This window comes from Empidonax traillii, unplaced genomic scaffold (assembly GCF_003031625.1).
Source record: "Empidonax traillii isolate 1590-97213 ecotype Southwest subspecies unplaced genomic scaffold, ASM303162v1 scaffold520:size1094406, whole genome shotgun sequence".
NCBI lineage: Eukaryota > Metazoa > Chordata > Aves > Passeriformes > Tyrannidae > Empidonax > Empidonax traillii.
The window spans coordinates 290,254-311,434 of record NW_020955713.1 but is presented as its reverse complement, the minus strand read 5'-3'; the positions used below and the strand labels follow the sequence as shown (position 1 = coordinate 311,434).

Sequence of the window (21,181 nt, the reverse complement as noted above, 5' to 3'; positions counted from 1 at the left end):
GGGTGACAGGGGTGGGTGATGCTGTGGGGGTGACAGTGTAGGAGTCCCGGTGTGGGGGTGTCTGTATGGGGGTCCCGAGGTGTCAGTGTGTCGGGGTGTCTGTGTGGGGGTGTCGCTGTAGGGGTCCCGCTGTGGGGGTGCCGGGGTCGGTGTGTCTGTGTGGGGGTGTCTATGGGGGGGTCCCGGGATGTCGATGAAGGGGTCCCGGTGTGGGGATGTCTGTGTGGGGGTCCTGGGGTGTCGGGGTGTCGGTGAAGGGATCCCGGTGGGTCCCGCGCGGTGCCGGGGGCGGGGCCGTCGCCCGTCGTGGGCGTGGCCATGTGTGGGCGTGGTCATATGTGGGCGGGGCCGGGGCTCTCACGTGACCAGGGCGGGGCCGGGCGGTGTTTCCGGTGCGGAGCGAGGGGCGGTGAGTGCTCCGGGGGCACCGGGGGGACCGGACCGGGGCGATCGGGCCGGGCCTCCCTCCGCCTGCGGCCCCCGCCGCCACAGACCCCTCCTGGGTCCGGCACGGACCTCCACGGGTCGCGGGGTGTCCGCTCGTGGGGGCTCCCCGCGGGGTCAGGCTGGGAGAGCTGGGGGGTTTCCCCTGGAGGAGAGGAGGCTCCAGGGAGACCTGAGAGCCCCTTCCAGGGCCTAAAGGGGCTCCAGGAGAGCTGGAGAGGGACGAGGGACAGGACAAGGGGCAGTGGCTTCCCACTGCCAGAGGGCAGGGTTAGATGGGATATTGGGAAGGAATTGTTGGGTGTAAGGGTGGGCAGGCCCTGGCACAGGTTGTCCAGAGACGCTGTGGCTGCCCCTGGATCCCTGGAAGTGTCCAAGGTCAAGATGGGCAGGGCTTGGAGCAACCTGGGCTGGTGGAAGGTGTCCCTGCCCATGGCAGGAAGATGGAATGAGATGAGCTTTAAGGTCCCTTCCAACCCAAACCAGTCTGAGATTCCATATGTATACTCTCTTAGGCATTTTTAGGTGGTTGTGGGCTGTACTCACAGTGAACGAATGTGTGAGAAGCACCTTTAGATCATTATAAGTGGTTAAAACAAAAGCATTTTATTCTTTTTCTCCTTTCCAATTTGCTTGTACCTCTCATGTCCTCATTTTCCATCCTTCTGGAGAGCCATATGTGCCTGCTTGGGCATCACCAGTGATTCTGGGCTGCACTGTGTGTCCCTGGGACCAGCTGGAGCAGAATTTTGGTGCTTTCTGACAGGCGTGAGAACAAACATTGTTGGGCTGTGGTCACCTCACTCAGTGTCAACAGGTTTTTGGTGAACTGGGGCCATTTGTTGTGTTTGTCATCAGCTTTAGTACAATTTTTTACCTTGTTTGGGGCCAGAAGCCGTGATTTCTCTGAATAGGCTGCATTTCAGTCAGCTTGGACAGGGGGTTTTATGGGGTCTGTCCACCCTGTCTCTTTGCTCTGGATTTAGGTCTAAAATTCAAGTTTCCTCACATACTTTTAGCCAGGTGAAAGCAGGCTTGTGGTGGGGTCTACATCAGTGTTGTGGAGTTTGGGGGCCAGTGTAAGATACTGTGAGTAACAGGTGTTTATATGAAAAGTCACCCCCATTCTGTTATAATCAAATGGAGGAAATTCTTTTATTTTCAGTCTCTGGAAATACAGCCAATTTTCGTTCACATGGCAGCAGCAAACTCTTCTCCACCTCATTCTTTGGATCTAAACCAGCCTGGGTTTGCAAAGGAGATCCTGGGAACTAAACTGGAGGGCAAATACCTCTGCTCTGACTGCAAGAACATCCTGAGGCGGCCGTTCCAGGCGCAGTGTGGCCACCGCTACTGCTCCTACTGCCTGAAGAAAATCATCAGGTAACTGTTGTGCCTTCAGGATGGACACAAAATGCTTGAAAAGGTATTTTCGGGAAAAAAAAAAAGGGAGAAAAGTCTCATTTTTGGAGCCCTCTCAGCGAGGGAGCTGTTTCATCACTGAGGTTCAGCATCACCTCTAAGGGAATGTCCAGTCTCTGACTTGCCTTCATTGTTGCTTCAGAATTCCCTTTTCCACAATTTCCCTGACTGCTTTTGCCTTTCAGAAGGCAATCCAGGCATTCAGCCATCTCCTTCAGTCTTCATCACAGCTGTTGAATGCTTCTAAAAGTCATCATTTGGTTGTTGTGTCAAAATGGGAGAGATTTAAGCACAAGCTGGTGTCCAGAGAAGTTTCCTTGTGTTCTGTCTCACTCCTACCTTTAAGTGAGGGAAGCTTAATAGAATGGTTAACCATGGGAAGAAAAAAGAATTAGAAATAGGCATCAGAAATACACGAGTGAAGGCTCAATGTGGTGTTTTAAAAATAAAAAAAGCACTTTATTTTGTGAAGTTACTGGAAGTCACTTTTATTGCTAAATCATAAATCAGTTTCTTTTTGTTGTGTTTGATGATTATTTTTCTGTCTGATAGTGCTGGACCTCAGAAGTGTGCCAGCTGTATCCAGGAAGGAATATACGAAGAAGGAGTTTCTATTTTGGAAACAAACTCGGTAAGGAAAAATGCACTTTAGAAAAAATTACCAGATCACTGGTGTCACTAATTGCAGTTTTTGTTTCAAGCATGGGCTCTGAGAACCCCTTTTTCCTTGGAACCCTTTCCTTCAGTAGTGAGAGTGGTGACTGCCGTGTTGGCCTCCGCGGTGCCGAAATCCAGGCCACGTGTGTGTGGAGGTGCCCCACTTGATGCTGTCACAGCAATTTGGTTGCCATTAGCACACCTCTGAGGCTGCCATGGGGCAACCGGCCTGGGAGGAGTCTTCAGGAAGAATTAGGATTCCTGATCAGCACTGCCACCCCTCAGTAATATTTGTGGTCTGTTTGTTTTGGCCCTCCAGGCGTTCCCCGACAACGCGGCGCGGCGGGAGGTGGAGAGTCTGCCCGCCGTGTGCATCAACAGCGGCTGCAGCTGGAGGGGCACCATCAAAGAGTACGAGGTACAGGCCACACCGAGGCTTGCCGTGTCTGCTCCCTTCTTCCCCCCGTGTTCGGGGAAGGCTCAAGGGTTGTCTGTGCCCACTGAGGGTGGGGTGGGAGCTGTCAAATCCCTGGACTTCACTGTAAACTGGTGAGATTCCCAGGGTGAGGGTTTGTGAGCCGTGCTGAGGGCACAGGCTGCACTGAGACCGTTTCAGGTTTGTTTGTGAGCATGTCCCTTCCATGGTGGGAGCCACCTGCTATGTCTCCAGCTCCTTTCTGCTGTAAAAGACTATCAAGAAATGGTGCTGTGAATGAAATGGTTGTGAATTTCTCTGCGTTATATTAACCTAAAACCTCCTTCAAATGCAGCAGCTCAGGGAAAGTGGCCTGGCCGTGACCCCATTTCAGCTGTCCCCATAGCTACAAGGGCAGTGGAACTGGACACTGGTTGGTTACCCATCACCCTAGGCAGTTCTGGGCCACAAGTCTGCTGGACAGGATGGTTTTTCCACCTCTGCTCTTCTCAAGGAGCCTGCTAGCTTTTTAGTCCAGGTTTTAGTTGTGGCTGTGGGTGGCTGGTCCATAGCACATGCATCTATATTCACCTGTGAATCTTTGGTGCTCCTGAAGGACAGTTTTATCATCCCTCTTGGAATGGCAGAACCACCATGTGGAGGGCTTGAGATAAGAGGGATTTTATTTCCCTCTAACACTTGCCCCAGGTAAAGATCGTAGCCTTGTGGTTCACAGAGCTCTGGTAGTGACTGAGATGTGTGTCAGGAACAGGTTTAACCTTGGTTTGTCGAGGCTAAAGTTGAGATACTCTCTGTGATGCCATTGCAAGGTGGAAGGAAGAAGCAACAGGTGTGCATCAGGCCTGAGCTTTCAGCCCAGGCTGCTGAGAGGTGCTCCTGGAGCTCTGCTTCCTTGTCCTGCTGTCTGAGCTTTCTGCTGTGTGCTCAGAGTTCGGTCCAGGAGATGAGGGTGTTGGTGCTAAATGGTTCTGCTACTGTGAACCCCCATTCACAGATCTGTGAGAGACTCATGGTGTGGATGTGGGACAAGAAATGTCAGGTGAAAAGCTCAACACTGCTGCAGCATAGAGAGTTTGGGGGTTGCATTTCAGGGAACAGGGTGTACCCTGGTTCCAAGGTGGTGCCTGCAGATTGTTTGCTCCATGCTTCGATTTCTGCTGGTGTCCAGAAGCCTGATGCCCTCTGCAATGATTATGGTGATCTCATCTTCATTAGACTAAACCAGATTATGTCTGTCAGCAGCTGCTGGTGCTGAATGTGCTGTGGCAGATGAGCTCTGCTGAACTTCTTTTTCTGGGTTTAAGAAAAGTCTTAGCACAGTCCTGCAAAGCTCAGCAAAAGTCATCAGCTGCCAAAGGTCCTCCCTGTGTGCCCTGAAAGTGTTTTGAGTGCTTGAGTCTGGCCAGGGCTCCCCCTGGGAGTTCAGAGGAGCAGGGAGCTGCCCTGGGATCAGGCTGACTTCTTGCAGGGCTGCAGGTGTGTGTGATGCCCCAGAACCTTGCACACAGCTGCTGAAGAGCTCCTGAATGGATGAGGCTGTGCCTCTTTTTTACTTTGCACCTGATCTTCCCAAGCCCCAGTTTGGTGTTTGCTCAGACAAAGGGTGTTTGATAGAGGTGGGCCCCATAGCTTGTGGGTCTGTGGCACACCTCTCCCCTGCCAGGGGTTTGTGAGTCTCCACTGTCCCAGTTTTTGTGAGTCTTAGGGCAGTCCTGTGTGTGTGTGAGGGTTTGGAGCAGTGCTGGCTGGTTCCTCTCACCGTTGATTTGCCTCTCCTGCCTGCTCTGTGGCATTCGGCCTAAGGGAGGAGGTTATTTTGTGCTGTCTTTGTGCTGGTTCTTTCCTGGGAAGTGGTGGGAGGAGGCAAGGTCTGGCTTGTGTTATCTCCTCCCAGCTGCCTGCCAAAGAGCTGTGGCATTTAATCAGTGCTGGCTGTCTCCATGCTGTCAGAGCCATGTGGCTGGGAAAGGAGGCACGAAGGGCTGCGTTGGCCCAGAGCCTCTGAGTACTGTGGGCTGGTTAACCCCAGCCTTGAGGGCCACAGCCTGGAGCTGCCTGGTGCAGGAGTGTTGCATCCGTAGCTAACTGTGGGTAACGTCCTGCAGTAGCTCAGCGCTCCCACTCTGGAAAGTCCCTCAGAGCTATTTCCGACAGGACATGGAAAGTCCCTCAGAGCAAATTCATTGTTTGCTAATTTAAAAATCATGTGTTGTGCTGAGAGAGGCTGCTCCCCCCTTGCAAATCAAGAGATACTGTCAATTCTGGTTTGTTAATCTTATCAGGGCACGCACAGGGTAAAAATGCTCTGCAGCTGGAAAGCTCAAGCTTCAAAGAAATGAGTAGAGCTGATGTCAGTTTTGCTTTCTGTTCAGGCAGACTAAAGTTTGCCTCTCGAAGGGACATACAAAGCTGAACTAGTGCAGCCTGCTCGGTCATGACTTGCACTTCTGCTTTAAGCTCTGTGGGCTGTATGAAAACTTAAGTCTAGGTTTACAAGTGCATTTTTCAGCCTTTGTAAATATTTAGTGGCATTTGGATAAAGCAGTTTGTGGTGGGGCTGAAGGGTTTTTTCTCTCATGAGAGACCTTGTTTCCTGTATGGGTTTCCTGATGAGTCTGCCTGCATGTACATACAGAAAAGAAGGCTGTGGGCATGAGCCTTTAGATTGAGGTGGAAAGTCCAAGAAGGGATGCAGAAACTAAAACCAGCCTGTTAGAGCAAAAGCAAAGAGCCCAAAATGTGCCCAGTGATATCCAGGCATAGGCAGTTTGTGGTTTCTCGGCTCTGGTGCATTTCTCCTCTTGCCTTGCAGTACTTCCAGCTGCCCACGCCTCTCTTGTTTTATCAACATATCCTCAGTTCTCATATACCTTTTATTTTTGCTTTTCATCCCACCCATTCTTTGCCCTCCCTCCAGGGCTGAAATGGGAGGAGGGGGCTGTGGAGGGGGTCAGCCTTGGCATTCCCCTTGGCTGCCCCAGACAGGGGATTTAACTTTGCCCTCTTCAGCTGGGAAGAAACAGAATTATCTGAGACATAAGAAACTTGAATTGACCAAGTTTAGGAGGGAGAACTAATTTTTAAGCTTAATCCTGACAGCAGTATTTAAATTAAGTCTGTGATGTCAGACAGGATGTTCCTTCTGGGCTTCCTGGGACCAGGAGAACAACATAATTGGGCAGTTCTTTCTTGCCTAGTGTTCCTACTGAGACATGCTGATGAACCCCTACCGCACCTCATGTAGGGAAAACTGTCCCCCTTCAAGAATGCTCTGAGGGCCCTGAGCCAGGGGCTCCTACTGCCCCATCACCTTGTCATGCCCCCCCTTCCCAGCTGCACCCCCGGAATGCCCCAGCAGGTTTTGGTGGTGATTTTCAGCTGAGACTAAAACTTCATGTTCAGGCTTTTGCACATTGCTCAGAGCAGAGCTGCTGGTCTTTGAAGCTCTTTCACCTGGCTCTGCCACTCCAAAGATGTAGCTCTGTGTGGTATCAGTGTTGTACACTATCATGGGGTACAACACTCGGGGTGCTGTGGCAGGCAGGGTGATGCTGTATCAGGGTGACAAGCCTTGTCTTTAAAACTCAGTACAGCATTTATTGTCTTTTTCTGAAGGTTTTGGCTCTAAGTTCTGGCCTGGTGGTGAAGTGCACTTTGCAGCCTGCTCCAGCCTGACCAGCAGGACCAGACCACTTTCTGGCGGGAGAATCCCTAACTTGCACGTGCAGGTGACCAAAAGGACCTGCTGCTCTGGTAAAAGGGAGCTGACACATCTTTATTTTCCAGAGCTGGAGCCGAAGCCCACAGACAAAGCCCAGCCTCCCTCACAGTCCCCACGAGACCGTTTCCGTCCAAGCCTGTGGTGGGAGATAAAGCCACAGGGAGTGCCAGAGAGCATGGGATGGGGTTGGAAAGCCCTGGCTGTAGAGGGTCTGCTCTTCGTTTCTAAAACCAACTCAGTCTTCTTGTGGTGGCCCAAAAATTAACAGTTTTGGCATCTGCTCATTGGAGAATGAAAAGCTGTCTGTCACAAATGTGAAGTGGAAGTGAGTGCTGTGTGTCCCTTCTATGCCGTGAGGAAACCCCTTGCCATGCACACAGCTGGGGGGGTTGTGGGGCCAGGCAGATGCTCCTTGGGCTCCAGGTATCTGGCAGGAGCCAAAACCAAATCACACACACACACACCCTTGGGCACTTCCAACCTTTTGGACAGCAGAAAGAAATTGGGTTTGAAATTAAGCTGTTGACCACAGGCTCAGCCTCTCCAGCACATAAAAGACACCTCTTTCCATTGAAATACATCTTATCTCTCCTTTTCTGAGTGCCAGTGGTATCCTCAGCCTCTTGCTGTAAGAACCCTTCTGTTCACAGCCTGCATCTCCACGCTGCCTGTGGGGCAGAGGAGCCACCCTCGCCCCTGCCCACCATCTGCAGCTCCCAGAGCTGGACCAGTGCCAGCACCGCCCTTCCTGGTGTGGAGGTCAGGCAGACCCGAGAGAATTTCACCCTTGTGATCTGGGTGATTAAGGTGAAGCTTTGAGTGCTTGTGAAAGTGCTGCTAGAAAGGAGGGAGATTGTCTCCAGGAGCGTTGTCCTGGGAGAGGGTCAGCACGGGCAGTGCTTTTGCAGAATCACGGGGTGGGTAAGGTTGGAAGGGACCACAGCAGCTCATCTGGCCCAACCTCCCTGCTCAGGCAGGGTCATCTCAGAGCACATGGCACAGGACTGCGTCCAGATGGTTCCAGAATATCTCCAAAGAGGGAGACTCCACACCATCTCCAGGCAGCCTGTCGCAGTGCTCAGGGACTCACAGTGCAGAAGTTCTTCCTTGGTGCTGCCAACCCTGCAGCACCCCGGCAAGCAAACAGCAGAAATGCCATCAGAGGGGCATTCAGATCCTGGTACGAACCTGCTGGTGCCTGGCATCCCTAGTGTGGCGGTGTGACTGATGTCCCCTCCCTGGTGACAGGTTGTTCTCCAGTAGTGACCTCTTTGGGTGTGAACAGCACATCTTGGGCATTTTCACACGACTGGACTGTGACTGTTGATTGTAGCCTGGAAGACCTGCAGAGTTGTCTCCAATCAGATGTTCCCAGTTGCTTTGAACCTTTCTTTCGTGTCAACCAGCTGTTTAAGGAGACTCAGGATAGTCCAGCGCCATGATTTTTAATTTCCTTGGCAAGCAGGTTTAGTCCTTTTAGTTTTGCAGTGCAGGGGTGGAGCTGGGCCAGGGCAGGGTCAGACTCAGGCTGATCTAAAATGCCCTGGGGGTCCAGCTCTGGCTCTGTTTTGGAGTAGAGTTTCCCTAGGAAAATCATTCCTAGGGGTTTGGAAAAAGTATGCTGGATTGTGCCACCACCTCATGCTTGAGCCCACCTCATTGTCTAGTTCAAAGCAACCAGGGAAAGGCAGAGTCTATTTTAGGAAATGATGGAAGACCTGATGCTGCTTCAAATGCATCTCATACCCTTTTCTGCCTTCAGAACCTGCTCTTTGCCTTCAATGCTGCTTCGGTGTCCCTCTGCCAACAAGCCCTAAAGCAAAGCCTCTTTCAGATCAGCCCTAAAAGCTGATGAGTAAAACACCAATGCCAAAAGCAAGGGTTCCTGACGTCACTGTCCTCAGCTCGAGTGGGTGCTGGGCAGCATGAGGGAGTGCTGTGTTGCTGTGCCCTTGCTGCCCTACACCCCCCAGGCTGGAGCCAACAGCAGCTACTGATGGGAACTTTGTCCTTGGTTTTGACAGTGTCTTTGAGGTTTGATTATTTGTGGTGCCAAGTGAACTTGCTTGGATCTGTCACCAGCATGTCCCAGCAAAGGGAGAAGTTTGTGTCTGGCACCAGTTTGTGTGACGGTCTCAGAAAGCTCCCATTCCCGCTTGGCACTGGGAATTACAGACTGGGGTCCTGCTTTCCAACTTTGTGTTGCTGGTTCCATGCACAAGGACTGAGCCTGTGGTCACCATGGGCCTGGTAGTGCAGCCACCTGCATGGGGAAAGGTTGGAGCAGGCCTGGCACAGAATCAGCTTAGGACTCTCCTGGCAGGAGGAGCTCCAGTGTGGAAGGGCTTGGTGACTTCAGAGGAGCAGGACATCCCAAAGTATCTGCTTTGTGTGGCACATTCCCATCTTGGAGACTCTACAGCCCCTGGGGAACTGGGAGAGGTGCACGAAGCAGCTCATGTTTCTTGGCACAAGGGATTCGGGTTCCCTCAAAACCCTCTCTTTTACACTGGAGACCCATTTTCAGTGTTTCCTCTACAGTTCTATGGGCCCATCCTTTTCCTTGTAGCCAGGCTAAGATGCTGAAGGAGCCAAGTGCTGGACATGGCAGTGCTGGCACTGGAGACTGCCCAAGCCCTGACAGCCACCAGTGTGCCCTGTGCCATGGCACCTGGCTTTCCCCTGCCGTCCTGGGAGTTTTCCTTCATTTTTGTTGCTCCGTTACAGCTGCCAAGCCCTTGAGGTATGTCTGCTTATGGTTGCTGTTGTGCTCAGAGCAGACCAGGAGACTTTGCAGGAGGGCTGCAGGGTGCAGCTCTCTGTGAGCCTGTCCTTCTGTCCCTCGTTCCTCTGCCAGCCCTGCCCTTTGCTGTGACCTTCCTGCAGCCTCTGGCTGAGGTATCTTGCTGCAGCTGCTTCAACAGTGGTGTTTCCCAGCCGCCTGCCTTGTCACTTTGCTGGAGGGGGAACCCTGTGTCACACTGATGGATTCCCAGTGTGGTTACAAGAGCTCCTTAAAACTGGACCTGTGTGGATGTGGCAAGTTATGAGCAGAGCAGCTGGGCAGCAGGGACACCTCTTGCTCTGCAACCAGGGCGTGGGGATAATGATTTCCAGCAGAAGCCTCTTCCATAGTTGAAGTCAAGTTTAGCTACACCCTAAGAGGTGAAATGGCAATGAGATTTAACTGCAGCTTTTGGTTTTGTCTGAGGCAGAGAGAGGGGAGCAGCTAAGCCTGGCATTGTGATAGAACCACAGAATATCCCAAGCTGGAAGTGACCCATAGGACCATCCAGTCCAGGTCTTGGCCCTGCCCAGGACAACCCAACAATCCCACCTCATCCCTGAGAGCGTTGTCCCAACCCTCCTGGAGCTCTGGCAGCCTTGGGGCTGTGCCCACTGCCCTGGGGAGCCTGTTCAGTGCCAACCACCCTGTGGGGGAAGAACCTTTTCTGAGTGTTTAACCTAAAGCTCCCCTGACACAGCTCCAGGCATTACCTGGGGTTCTGTCACTGATCTCAGTGAGCAGAGAGTGGTGCTGCCTCTCCAGAGAATTGCCTGTCTGCTGGTGGTGGGTGATGGACAGGCTGCTGTGGGATTGTCTCACTGTTTATTACGAGGAAATCGATGTGCGGATCAATCAGCAGTTTTGGTTTTAATTGGGTAGGAAGAACCAGATGTTGCTGACAGGCTGTTAACTTGGGTTGATTTTCCTGCTCCTGCTGTTGGATGCTGCAGGCTGGTGTGTGCCTCGGTGGGTGAGAATCAACACTGAGGTAACCAGAGTAGCCCTGAAGGTCTGAGCCAGACTGTTGTCTTCCAGCCCCCCTTTAATTCTTCCATGGCTGTCCCCTCCCTGTGACCCCTGTCTAACTTGATTTCCACTCTGGTTCCTTCTGGGAGAGGGCCTGCTCTTGCCTAGCCCTGCTCACAGCCATGGCTTTCCAGAGCTCCCAAAAACATTCCCAGCGAATGCCTGGATGTCAGTGGTGCTCGTCCCTGTAGCAGAGGCTCACAGGTGTGGGTTTAGGAAAGGTGTAAACAGAGGGATTGTCCCATTCCTGTGGGAGTGGAGTGTGGCAGATCAAGCTTGAGTGCCAACCTCTGCTCTCGTAGGCTCTGGGGTGGGGTGGATTTCTTCTGCCAGTGATACCACCCATCTGTGTTCTGACACCCACGTGGGGTGGGAGGAATAGGGGATTCCAGAAGAGCCTGAAACTGTTTATACAGAAATGTTTGTCTCGAGGTTTGGATCTGTGCTGTGTCTGAAACCATTTACATACAGAGCACTTGCACTGTGAGCTCAGCAGGGCTGGTTTCCTTCCCGTGCTGCAGGCAGGGCTGCCTGCTCTTGGGTGTGGTGCTGCCGGGAGTTGGAATGGAGGATAAATGCTGGGAGATGGGGAGTGTGGAGGGGGTGGTAGTTTCACACCCAGCATGTTAGCATGGGAGATCATAAGTTTAAAATACTCTCTTTTAAAATAGTTGTCTCTACAGTGAAGTTTCCTTCCTTCAGCCAGACCATCTGTCCTTCTGCCAGTGCTTTGTGGGTCGTGGGGGAGATGCTATCGGGTGTTTCTGGCACATGAGAGCAGTAGGTGGGTAGAAGAAAGGGCTCAGGCACTTGGCCTCCTCCTCTGCACAGGCAGAAGTGTCTGTGCTGGGAGAGTGTCCGTGCAGGCAGAGCTGTCCGTGTGGGAAGAGTGTCCATGTGGGCAGCAGTGCCCCCTGCAAACCCTGCTGGCTGGCTGGTCACCAGGGACATGCAGTGAAGCTCTGAGCCTGGTTACTCACTTAAAGCATAAAAAGGAGAGAGTAACCAAGAAGCTGAAGCTGAGCCACCGATGGTTTCATTTTCCACTTTCTGATGTGTAACAGGGTGAAGTTTGTGTGTGTTTCCCCTCCACTCCCGGCCCAAGACAGATCCTCTGTCAGTAGAGACTAAATGTGAACAAGTTTTCAAACATCTTGTTTCAGACAGCTGTATTAGAAATGCTCCTGGTTGGTATATTTTCTCTCCCTACCATGGCAGGAGACTTCAGTGCCCTTATCTTTTAATCTGAATTTTGATCTGCATATTCATGGTGTTTCCAATGCCTTATTTCAACTGGTCAGTGTGTAAAGAGAAGGGTTAGGCAGTGTGGAAATGACACAGAAGCTGGGGCATATTCCAGCATTCCCAATTTAGCTGGCATTGCTGCCTAAGTGTCTACTGAGGACAGAGGATCATGTTACCCTGATCAGTTGCTCAGCCCCTCTGGCCATCACACAACCCATGAGCTCTGGCTGCAGGGGCAGGTGCTTGTGTGCAGGGGCTGCTAAATGAAACAGTTTAAACATATTTTTCTTTCTACTAGAAAAATGGTATTCTGATTCAAATGGGAAGATACAGTCAGACAGCTCAGCCTGGCGTGTGATGAGCCAGTGCTGGGCCCATGCCTCGACTGACTGATAACCATTACAGTGGAAAAATTATCCAAATTATCCTGCTGAGGTAGTGGCTGACTTCACTCATCCTGCCCCTACATGTCTTCTGGTAGAGCCATAAATGAAATATCCTGTTGATTATCTTGGCCATCAAAGCAGTAATTTGATTTTTTTTAAAGATCATTATAGTAGCTTTTAAATGGAGGTTGAGTCTACGTAGAAATCCAAAATTGGGGTAGCCTGGAAGTCGCAGGATGAGTTAGCAGTGAAGAGTGATCAACATGACCAAGGTCTTGTATGTAGGTTGGTAAATACAGCACTCAGCTGTAATAAAATATAAACCCACCTTCAATGGGGCTTTTATTTAGAAGACAAATATCTCATGTCCATTCTTTCACAGGCTCACGATGAAGTCTGCCCTGAATTCCCTTTGACTTGCGAAGGCTGTGGGAAGAAGATTCCCAGGGAGAAGGTATCCATCCAACCCTGTGGCGTGTTTCTCCTGATAGGCTAAGCTTGGCATTCTGGGAACAAGGAGAAAAACTGAGTCCAATAGGACGTGGAGTGGAAGGAACGGTTCAGTGTCAGCTGTTAGTGTGGATGTGACCTTTCCATAGGGCTGAAAGTACTGGGTGGGTGTGAGGGAACGTGACTCACCAGCACTTGCAGGTCTGCACTGGTGCTGCTGATGGCACCTCCTGTCTGGGAGCAAAGCCTCTGTGGGAAAAGCACACTCCTGGGTTTGTGTCCTGCAGTTATGGCAAGGGAGCCCATCTCTGGCTATATTAATTGATTTCTAATTAACCATCTAATGGATCCTACCATGTGTGTAGGATCTCTGTGCTGCTGCCTCCTGGGGCAAGGCTCACCAGTCTGAAAAATTAAAGTTTTGGGAAACATATTCAGAAAGCACATTCATCTGAAACCATCCTGCCTGCTATGGGCAAATGTTTTTGGTAGCAGGGCAAGGTGGCAGCCAAAAGAGGAGCAAAAGAGTTCTTCTAAATGGGCAGCACAGGGCATGGCTGGGGGCTGGTGGGGCAGCCCAGCTTGATGGTGGGCTGGAGTTTTGGGTACAGCCCTGCTTGTCTGCAGGCTGGAGCTGAAACCCTGCATGGGGATCCCCATGGGTGATCTATCCTGTGTTTAAATATTAACTCCTTCGTTTATCTCTCCAAACTCTTGTTGATTATCTGCAGCCGTGTTAACTCTGAGTAACCTGACACATTACACAAGCCAGATGGATCTAGAAGCCTTTAAACACGTGGTTTAAAACCAGTTTTAATCGACATCTGTTGTAGCAGATGTAGGAGTTAAGTGGGGAATTTGGTGGTTATTCAGAACAGAATTCTAGTATCTGTTGAGAGGTGTATCAAACTCAAGCTGATGCTGTGCCAGTGCTTGTTGGATTAATCATATGCTGTGTGGGAACCCGAACAAGTCATCTCAGTGCTGGGGTGTCAGTGGCACCCCTCTGCAGAAATGTAATGCTGGGATGGAGGTAAAAATACCAACCTGTGGCACGTCCTCACCAGTGTTATGTGAAGTGCCCAAAATGAAATGTGTCCCTGTTTTGTGGGATTGTTCCCTCTGCCTCAGTTCCTCAGCCCTCAGGGAAGGTTATTGCTCAGCACGTGCAGCTCATACCTGTGCTGTTGCTTTTTCTCCCTTGTACGTGCAGGTGAACAGTGAGACCTCCCGGCCATCAAGAGAAGGAGGAATTAGGCTTTCTTCAGAGGTCAGGGCTGTATTTATATGCAGTGAAAGTCCTGCCTGATGGCAGGCAGTGCCCAGGTTTAGCCAAGCATGGTGACAGCTAGTGATTAGCCTTGGCTCGGGTGTTCTTCAGCTCAGTTTCGCAGATGTCAGCGAGATGGAAGGGGAGCAGTGGGGACACATAAGATCTAACAGTGTCTGTCTTCCTTCCTTCTTTCCTTTCTAGTTTCGAGACCACGTGAAGACCTGTGGCAGATCCAAAGTGCCATGCCGATTCGAGGCTGTGGGCTGTGATGAGGTGGTAAGGGCTCCTCTCTTGGTTTACCTTGAGGCTTTCAGTCCCAGTGTTAGACTTCACCTGCAAACTTCTGTTGCCCAAAGTGGCCCAGGTGTTTGTGTTCAGGTAACTGAACAAAGGTGTTTTAAATCTTTTGCACATGGAGCTTCACATCGTCTGCTGTGCAGAGTCTGGATATCCCATGAACTTCCTGTGGAACGAAATCTCCTCTTACTTGAGTGCTTTGGGACTCTGCTGCTTTCAGGGGGAAAGGCTTCGACTGACAGGACAGGGTTAGATGAGACCTTAGAAGAAATTCTTCCCTGTGAGGGTGCTGAGGTCCTGACACAGGCTGCCCAGAGAAGCAACAGGAAGAAGACGGACTTGGAGCAACCTGGTCTAGTGGAAGGTGTCCCTGCCCATGGCAGAGGTGGGACAGGATGAGCTTTTAAGGTTTCTTCCAACCCAAACAAGTTTGTGTTTCTATAAGCAAAGAACTGGGGCCAGGCCATATTTCTCCATATCACTTAGTTTTCTGAGCTCCTCTGGTGATGTTCATATAAATCTCTCCTCTAGGGGGGTTATGTGAGGCTTTGTGCTTTGGTGCTGTCAAGCACATCTGAGAGAGTCCTTCTGAGGGCGTGGAGGAAGGCAGACCCAGAACAGTGTTTACAACTGGGGAAGTATCCAGCATCCCTCACTGTGTGTGATTTGAAGGGCTTCTAGAACAAAACAAAAACCCACACCACCCCCACCAAAACACATTTTTAATCTCTTTCTTTGTTTTTCTCCTTTATAATTTAACACTGGTGTTGTGACCTCGAGAGGAGGAGTTGGTTCTGTGGATGGTGACAGTGTAAATTGTGCAGGCCGAATAGGGGATGTGTTTCTCTTCGTGTAGGTGGAAAATGAAAAGCTCCTGGAACATGAAAGCAAGTGTTTGGCGGAGCATCTCTACATGCTGCTGAGCTCTGTGCTCAGCCTCAGGGCTGCTGCTGGGGACCTGAAACCCCTTCCTACCCTTTCCTCATCGCAAAACAACTCCCCACTGCTGGCAGCAAAGTCCCTGTGCTCAGAGTCAGAGCTCTCCCGATCCCTGGAGCTCTTAGGAAGGTGTGAGGCCCTTGAGAGGAAAACAGTGACCTTTGAGAACATTGTCTGTGTGCTGAACCGGGAGGTGGAGAGAGTGTCCCTGACAGCCGAAGCCTACAGCCGCCAGCACCGGCTGGACCAGGAGAAAATCGAAACGCTGAGCAACAAGGTGTGTAACTGCTGACTTGAGGCCTCCCAGCAGAGGCTGCTTCCTATTTCCTTTCCCTGTTATGAGCCAGCAGAGCTTCACCACCTGGCCCTGAAACTCTGAAGGCAGAACTAAAATACTTTTTGTGCCTATGCCCAGCCTTCAGCAGCTCCCTGGAAAAGCTGGGAATTAAACTGACTTGCATAAAGCATCAGATCTGTGTTAATTATCAAGTTGGGCAGACACCAAGGGGTTCTTCCTCAGCAAAGTTTTCCAACAAGAGCCAGAGCACCCAGGATTTCACTGCACCTCCCTGAATACGTGGGGCCACTCGCCTTCCAGACCTTTCCAAAGGAGTGCTGCCTTTGCCAAAGGAGTGCCTTCACTGCTGCTGCCTGCAGCCTTGTGCCATGCACAGTCTGAAGGTGTGAAGGAGCTGCCCACATCAGTCTGCTCCAGCACAGTCCCTGTGGAGTGCTCCCAGTGTTCCTGGCACCCCGAGCTGTGCCGTTTGCAGTGAACCACTGGGCACGGGAGCTGCCCAACTGGCGTGACCCTGTGTGAGCTGGCAGGGACGAACCTTCCGGAGGGTGCAGGTTCTTTTCTTTCTCAATTTAGTTTTGTCACAGTGCTGAGTTACTGGGGGTTTTTTCCCCTCATCCTCGCTTCTTGTGCTGCTCACCCAATGGAGTGGCTCCTTGGGAGGATTTTTCCCTTGTCTGTGGGAAAGCTTCTAGCTCAAGTTCTGAGTTGTAGCAGTGAATCTTCTCCAGAATGTCAGGGTAGAGAAGGAAGCCTCAGTGAATTGGCTTCTCCCTCCCATGATCCCTGTCCTTCCTGTAGAAGGAGTGGTCCTGGAGGGGATGCAGCAGTGTGCCGGTGGTGCTGGGCTCACAGCCAGCGTTTCTAACCAGGCTGCACCGTGTGTCCCACTGAGCAGGTCCGGCAGCTGGAGAGGAGCATTGGCCTCAAAGACCTGGCCATGGCTGAGATGGAGGAGAAGATCCGCAACATGGAAGCTTCCACCTATGATGGGGTCTTCATCTGGAAGATAACGGAGTTTGCCAGGAAGCGTCAGGAGGCGATAACAGGCCGCTCTCCTGCCATCTTCTCTCCAGGTGTGCAAAATCCCCAGAACCTTTTGTGTCTCGGCCAGGTGTGGAGCTTGTGGTAGGTCCTTCACTGCCAAGGCCAGTTTGGATGGGGCCCTGAACACCTGGACTAATGGAATGTGTCCCTGCCCGTGACGGGGTTGGACTAGTCGATCCTTGCATAACCATTTTGTTAGAGTCAGAATACTCAGAGACTGTAAAACCAACGATAAAATGGTTAAGGAAAGGAGGAAATACATATTAGAGCCCCAGAAATATATTTTTACTGCCTAAAACATAACTGTGCAAGAGACAATGTCGAAATAAAGCCCAAACCTTACCTAGGGAAGTGCTCAAGTATCTGTCAGAGGAAGGGACTGCCCCAGCCCAGCACTGGGACAGTGAGCGAGCGGCACGTTGGGATCTGGTTGTTTTCTTGGGAAGGCATTTCCCAGATGTGAGCAGTAAGCTGAAACCAGCTCCTCACATAGTTCCCCTGCTCAGTGAAGAGCTTGCCTTGCAGAATGGCTGTGGAGAGGAGTTGGACTTTGCTGAGCAGGAATCACTCAGGTGCTCTGAGTGCACAGCTCATCCCAGAATGGTGGCTCATGGTTCTGGTGCCTCCTCACTGCTGCTGGGCAGTGGTGGCAGTTGGGGCTTTTATGAGCTGTTTCATCAAAGAAGAAACCACTTTATGGGCCACCATTGCTTTGTTGTGTTGCTGGTTGATCTCTGCAATCTGCTAATGATAATCCTTTATGTGGCCAGAGAGGTTAGAGATGTGAGTTGCCTCTGCCTGAAGCTGGAACTGCTGCTGGAAAAGGCAGGTTTATATCTTTTAAATGCAAAGAACAGGCCTGATTTCCTCCAAGAGTCAATAGTGTCATTAGATGAGAACCTCATTCCTGGTAGAGTTTTAGCTGAGAAAATCAGGCTGAAAAACAAATATTTCTAGTGGAAGTGGGTCTTTTGTCTCAGAGTGAAGCAGATAGATCACTGCTGTTCCTTCCGCAAAGAGGGCTGAGAGGAGAGAGGTCCAGGCTCTCTGTGGGTGGTATGAAAAAAGGAAATAGCTATAATTGTTTGGTTTGCATTAAACCTAAAGGTGAGGAAATACCAGCTGAAATCAGTGTTAAGGAGAAGGTAGAGGAATTATTGCTCACTGTGTCATGAGGGCACAATGATTGCCACAGAATTTGGCAAAGGGCAGAATCTTGAGTTCAAAATGGCAAATTGCACAAGCAAGGTTCGTTTTTTCCTGACCCAGGACAGACCAGGGTGGGACTGCAGTTGCATCTGTCAGATCCAGGAGCACCTTGCTGACCTCTTGCTTTGGTCCTGCTGTGCTTTGCCCTTGCTGGGCTAGGGGGAGCAGGATGTCCAGCTGCCTGGTCCCTTTCCCTGGATACTCCCACCACTCTGGAACCTTCCGTCATCCTGTTCCCTGCTGGGTTTTACATGTACAGGGTGACAGGAGTGCTGAGAAGCCCCAGGAAGGCAGTGGGAACGTCCTCCTTGGACTAGCAGAGGGACCATCTGCCCTGAGAGCTTTGGGGGAAGCAGGTAGAGAGGAAGGAGCAGAGGAAATGAGCTGGGGAGTGCCAAGAGGGACATGGTGACAAAGCCCCTGTGTCTCGCTCCTCGTGCTGTGGAAGAGCACAGTGTCTCTGCTATTCCTGGTTGGCCTGTTGGGAAAAGCACCCGAGTCCCACAGTAAAATATCATCTGTGACCTCTGATCTCCGCCTGGTGCTGCCAAGCCTGGCCAGCCACAGGCAGGGGCTGTGCCACTGTGGGAGGGTGGGTTGCTGTGGATCCCCTTCCAAATTGCAACCCCACGTGTCTGGTGTCACACCACAGGCATTCCTGGGATTGCTGGAAAAGGAGAGTGTCCAAAATCCCATCCCAGCTGTGCCCACATCGTGCAGAGCAGTGGGTTCCAAGCAAGAACTGAAGCTCGCTTGCTTGAGCCCCTGCCCCGACCAGAGGCACCAGCACACAGAGGGGGCACTGGGTGCTGAGGGTGCTTTTTGGGGGGTTGTGTTTCTTACTCACCAGTGTTACAGCCATGAACCACAGCTCCTTCAGCAGTGGGGTGCAGGAGGACTGGCCCAGCTCATGGCAGAGCTCCAGCTTTGGGGTGCTCACACAGGCAGCAGGGAGAATACCCAGGGCTGGCAGTGCCTGCTCTGCATCTGGCTGGGCCAGGGCGTGCACTGCCTGGCCATGGGCTTTCCTCTGGGGTGCAGGTATTTTAAGACCCAAACGTGGCTCCTCCCAGATTCCAAACTTCAGAGCCCTCAAATTTCAGAGGGATCTTGTGGTGCCAGGCTGTGCTGGGTTGGACCCTCATTCTTCCTGTTCTGCACCTCTCTGGCAGCTTTCTACACCAGCAAGTACGGCTACAAGATGTGTCTGCGTGTGTACCTGAACGGGGACGGCACCGGGCGTGGGACCCACCTGTCCTTGTTTTTCGTGGTGATGAAGGGACCCAACGACGCGCTGCTGCGGTGGCCCTTCAACCAGAAGGTGGGTCTGGGCAGAGCCCGCTGTGCCCAGCCGTGGACCTCTCTGCTTTGGCACCCACTCGAGCCTTTCATCACTCTCACTCTGGCCCACTTGGCAAGGAGGAGAAAGGACTCTGTCTTGGCTGCCCTGGGGATTCCCCAGGGGTGCTGTGGGGCAGGGGGTGACATGGGCTGTTCAGAACCCCACAGAGCATTTGCAGGGGTTGAAAGCGAGGGAAGTTTGTGGTGGCCTCGGAGCTTGGTGTCAGGAGCTCAGATCCCAGCTCCTGGGCACTGCAGGTCTGGGGAACACATGGAGGCTGACCAGACATGAATGGATGCAGAGGGAGCACTGCCTTCCCGGGGGAAAGCAGCTCAGGGAAATACTTGAGTGCAGTGTTGGCATTGTGAGCAAGGTGTAGGTTTCAGTCAGTCCCAAAGCCCTGTGCTGCCACAGGGAAGTTTGCAGTGACAGGCAGGATGTGGGATGGTGGCTGCAGGATGTCACTGAGGTGACATTCTCTGCTGGCCCCACTCGGAGGCGTTTCTCTGATTGGTGGCTGTGGCTGCTGATACCTGCACGTGTTACAGCAGGTCACCGGGCTGGGCTTCCATGTGCCTGTTATTCAGCCACTCCCTTATGTTTTCACCTTCCCCCACAGGTCACCCTGATGCTCCTGGACCAGAACAACCGGGAGCACATCATCGACGCCTTCCGGCCCGACGTGACGTCCTCGTCCTTCCAGCGCCCCGTGACAGAGATGAACATCGCCAGCGGCTGCCCCCTCTTCTGCCCCGTCTCCGTCATGGAAGCCAAGAATTCCTACGTGCGTGATGACGCCATCTTTATTAAAGCCATCGTTGATCTCACAGGCCTCTAACCCTCCTCACCTTGGAGCAGTGAGCGTGGAGCCAGCCCTGCCCGGGGCATCCCCCGCTTGTGCTGCACTTCAGGCGGGTCTCAGAGCGAGGAGGGGGCATGGAGGGGAAGGGAAAAGCCCTTCCCGAAAAGGGACCTTCGCTCTGAATGGAAACGAGGTGTCTGATCGGAACCCTCTTTCCTGAGGACAGGTTTGTGTGGACATCAGCAGGCTCTGGGATATGGAAGTTTTCCTGCAGGGACTTGGGTGTCTGAACTGCTGCTCTCTGGACTCCCTGTGGAAACCAATGCAGCTCTTGCTCTACCAGTGTAGTGCACATCCACAATGCTCTGCAGTAAAACAACAAGCCCTGCCCAAGCTCCACCTCCTGTGGATTTTGGCTTGGCCATCTAGGACTTCCTTCCAAGATCTCCATGTTCCTGGAAGTTGTGTGCTGCTGGGTGCTCCACACTACAGGGGACAGGGAGGGTGTGTGGCAACCGCGGTGCAACAGAGACACGGGCTGGGTTGGAGCCATCGGTGTCTTCAAGGGATGCTGCGGGGCAGGGGAGCCCTGAATCCAGCCCTTGCTGGGAGGGGGATGGTTGGTGAGTGCTGTGAGTGTGGAATGGGGCAGGAGCTTTCGCTGCCCAGAAGAGAGCCTGGAATAACACCAGGGATGGTGGTTTTTCTCTTTCCATAGGGAAAGAGAAGTGAATCTACCCTGGAGACTGTCCATCCTGTGCCAGCAGAGGAGCCTGACACAGGGCTCAGTGGGCACAGGCACCCTGAGAGTTCCAGGTCCTGCCACGCTCTTGGCAGAACTGGGCAGGGTGGGGACTGTGCTGGGAGCTGTCTTTGCTCACAGGCAGATGCTCTGTGCTGGCTTCCCTTCCATCGTGGGGCAGCTGCACCAACCTTCCCAGGGCTCTTGCCACTGCCAAGCTCCACGTCTGTCTGTGCCTGTGCTGCCATGTCTGTTCTGGGCACTGTCACCTCTGGCTGTGGCACTGATGGACAGGGCATGTCTCCTGTCTGCCCATGCAGTGGCCAGTGCTGGCCAGCCCCTGCCCTCCCCCAAGGCCTGCAGCCACCAGCAGCAGCTGTCCCTGCCTGTCGCTGGGCTTGGGAGTCGTGGGCCAGCAGGTTCCTGGTCACAGCACTCTGGAGCTCTTCCTCTGCTCAGCCCCCTGTTGAGCCAGCAGCCACCTGGGTAGGACCTGGGGGCTGGAGAAGTCCCTCAGTGAAGTGTACTGTCCCCTTTCTGTCCCTGGGCTCCTTCCCTCTGGGCAGCACATGTTCAGCACCCATGAGAAAGTGTCTGTGGGGAAGAACCAGCTGCCACATCCCTGAGTGGTACCAGCTGGTCCTTCTGAAACTCTTG

General features: G+C 52.4%; 1 protein-coding gene across 1 annotated transcript; it reads left to right on the top strand.

Annotated features, from left to right (window-relative positions):
- The first annotated feature begins 385 nt into the window (after nucleotides 1–385).
- Nucleotides 386–20,170, top strand: TRAF2 (TNF receptor associated factor 2). The gene is made up of 10 exons (XM_027896928.1): nucleotides 386–409; nucleotides 1,610–1,827; nucleotides 2,419–2,497; nucleotides 2,843–2,941; nucleotides 12,508–12,579; nucleotides 14,050–14,124; nucleotides 15,002–15,361; nucleotides 16,281–16,458; nucleotides 18,811–18,959; nucleotides 19,600–20,170. The coding sequence occupies exons 2-10, from the start codon at nucleotides 1,640–1,642 to the stop codon at nucleotides 19,816–19,818; spliced, it is 1,419 nt and encodes a 472-aa protein (XP_027752729.1). The 5' UTR covers nucleotides 386–409; nucleotides 1,610–1,639; the 3' UTR covers nucleotides 19,819–20,170.
- The last annotated feature ends 1,011 nt before the right edge of the window (nucleotides 20,171–21,181 follow it).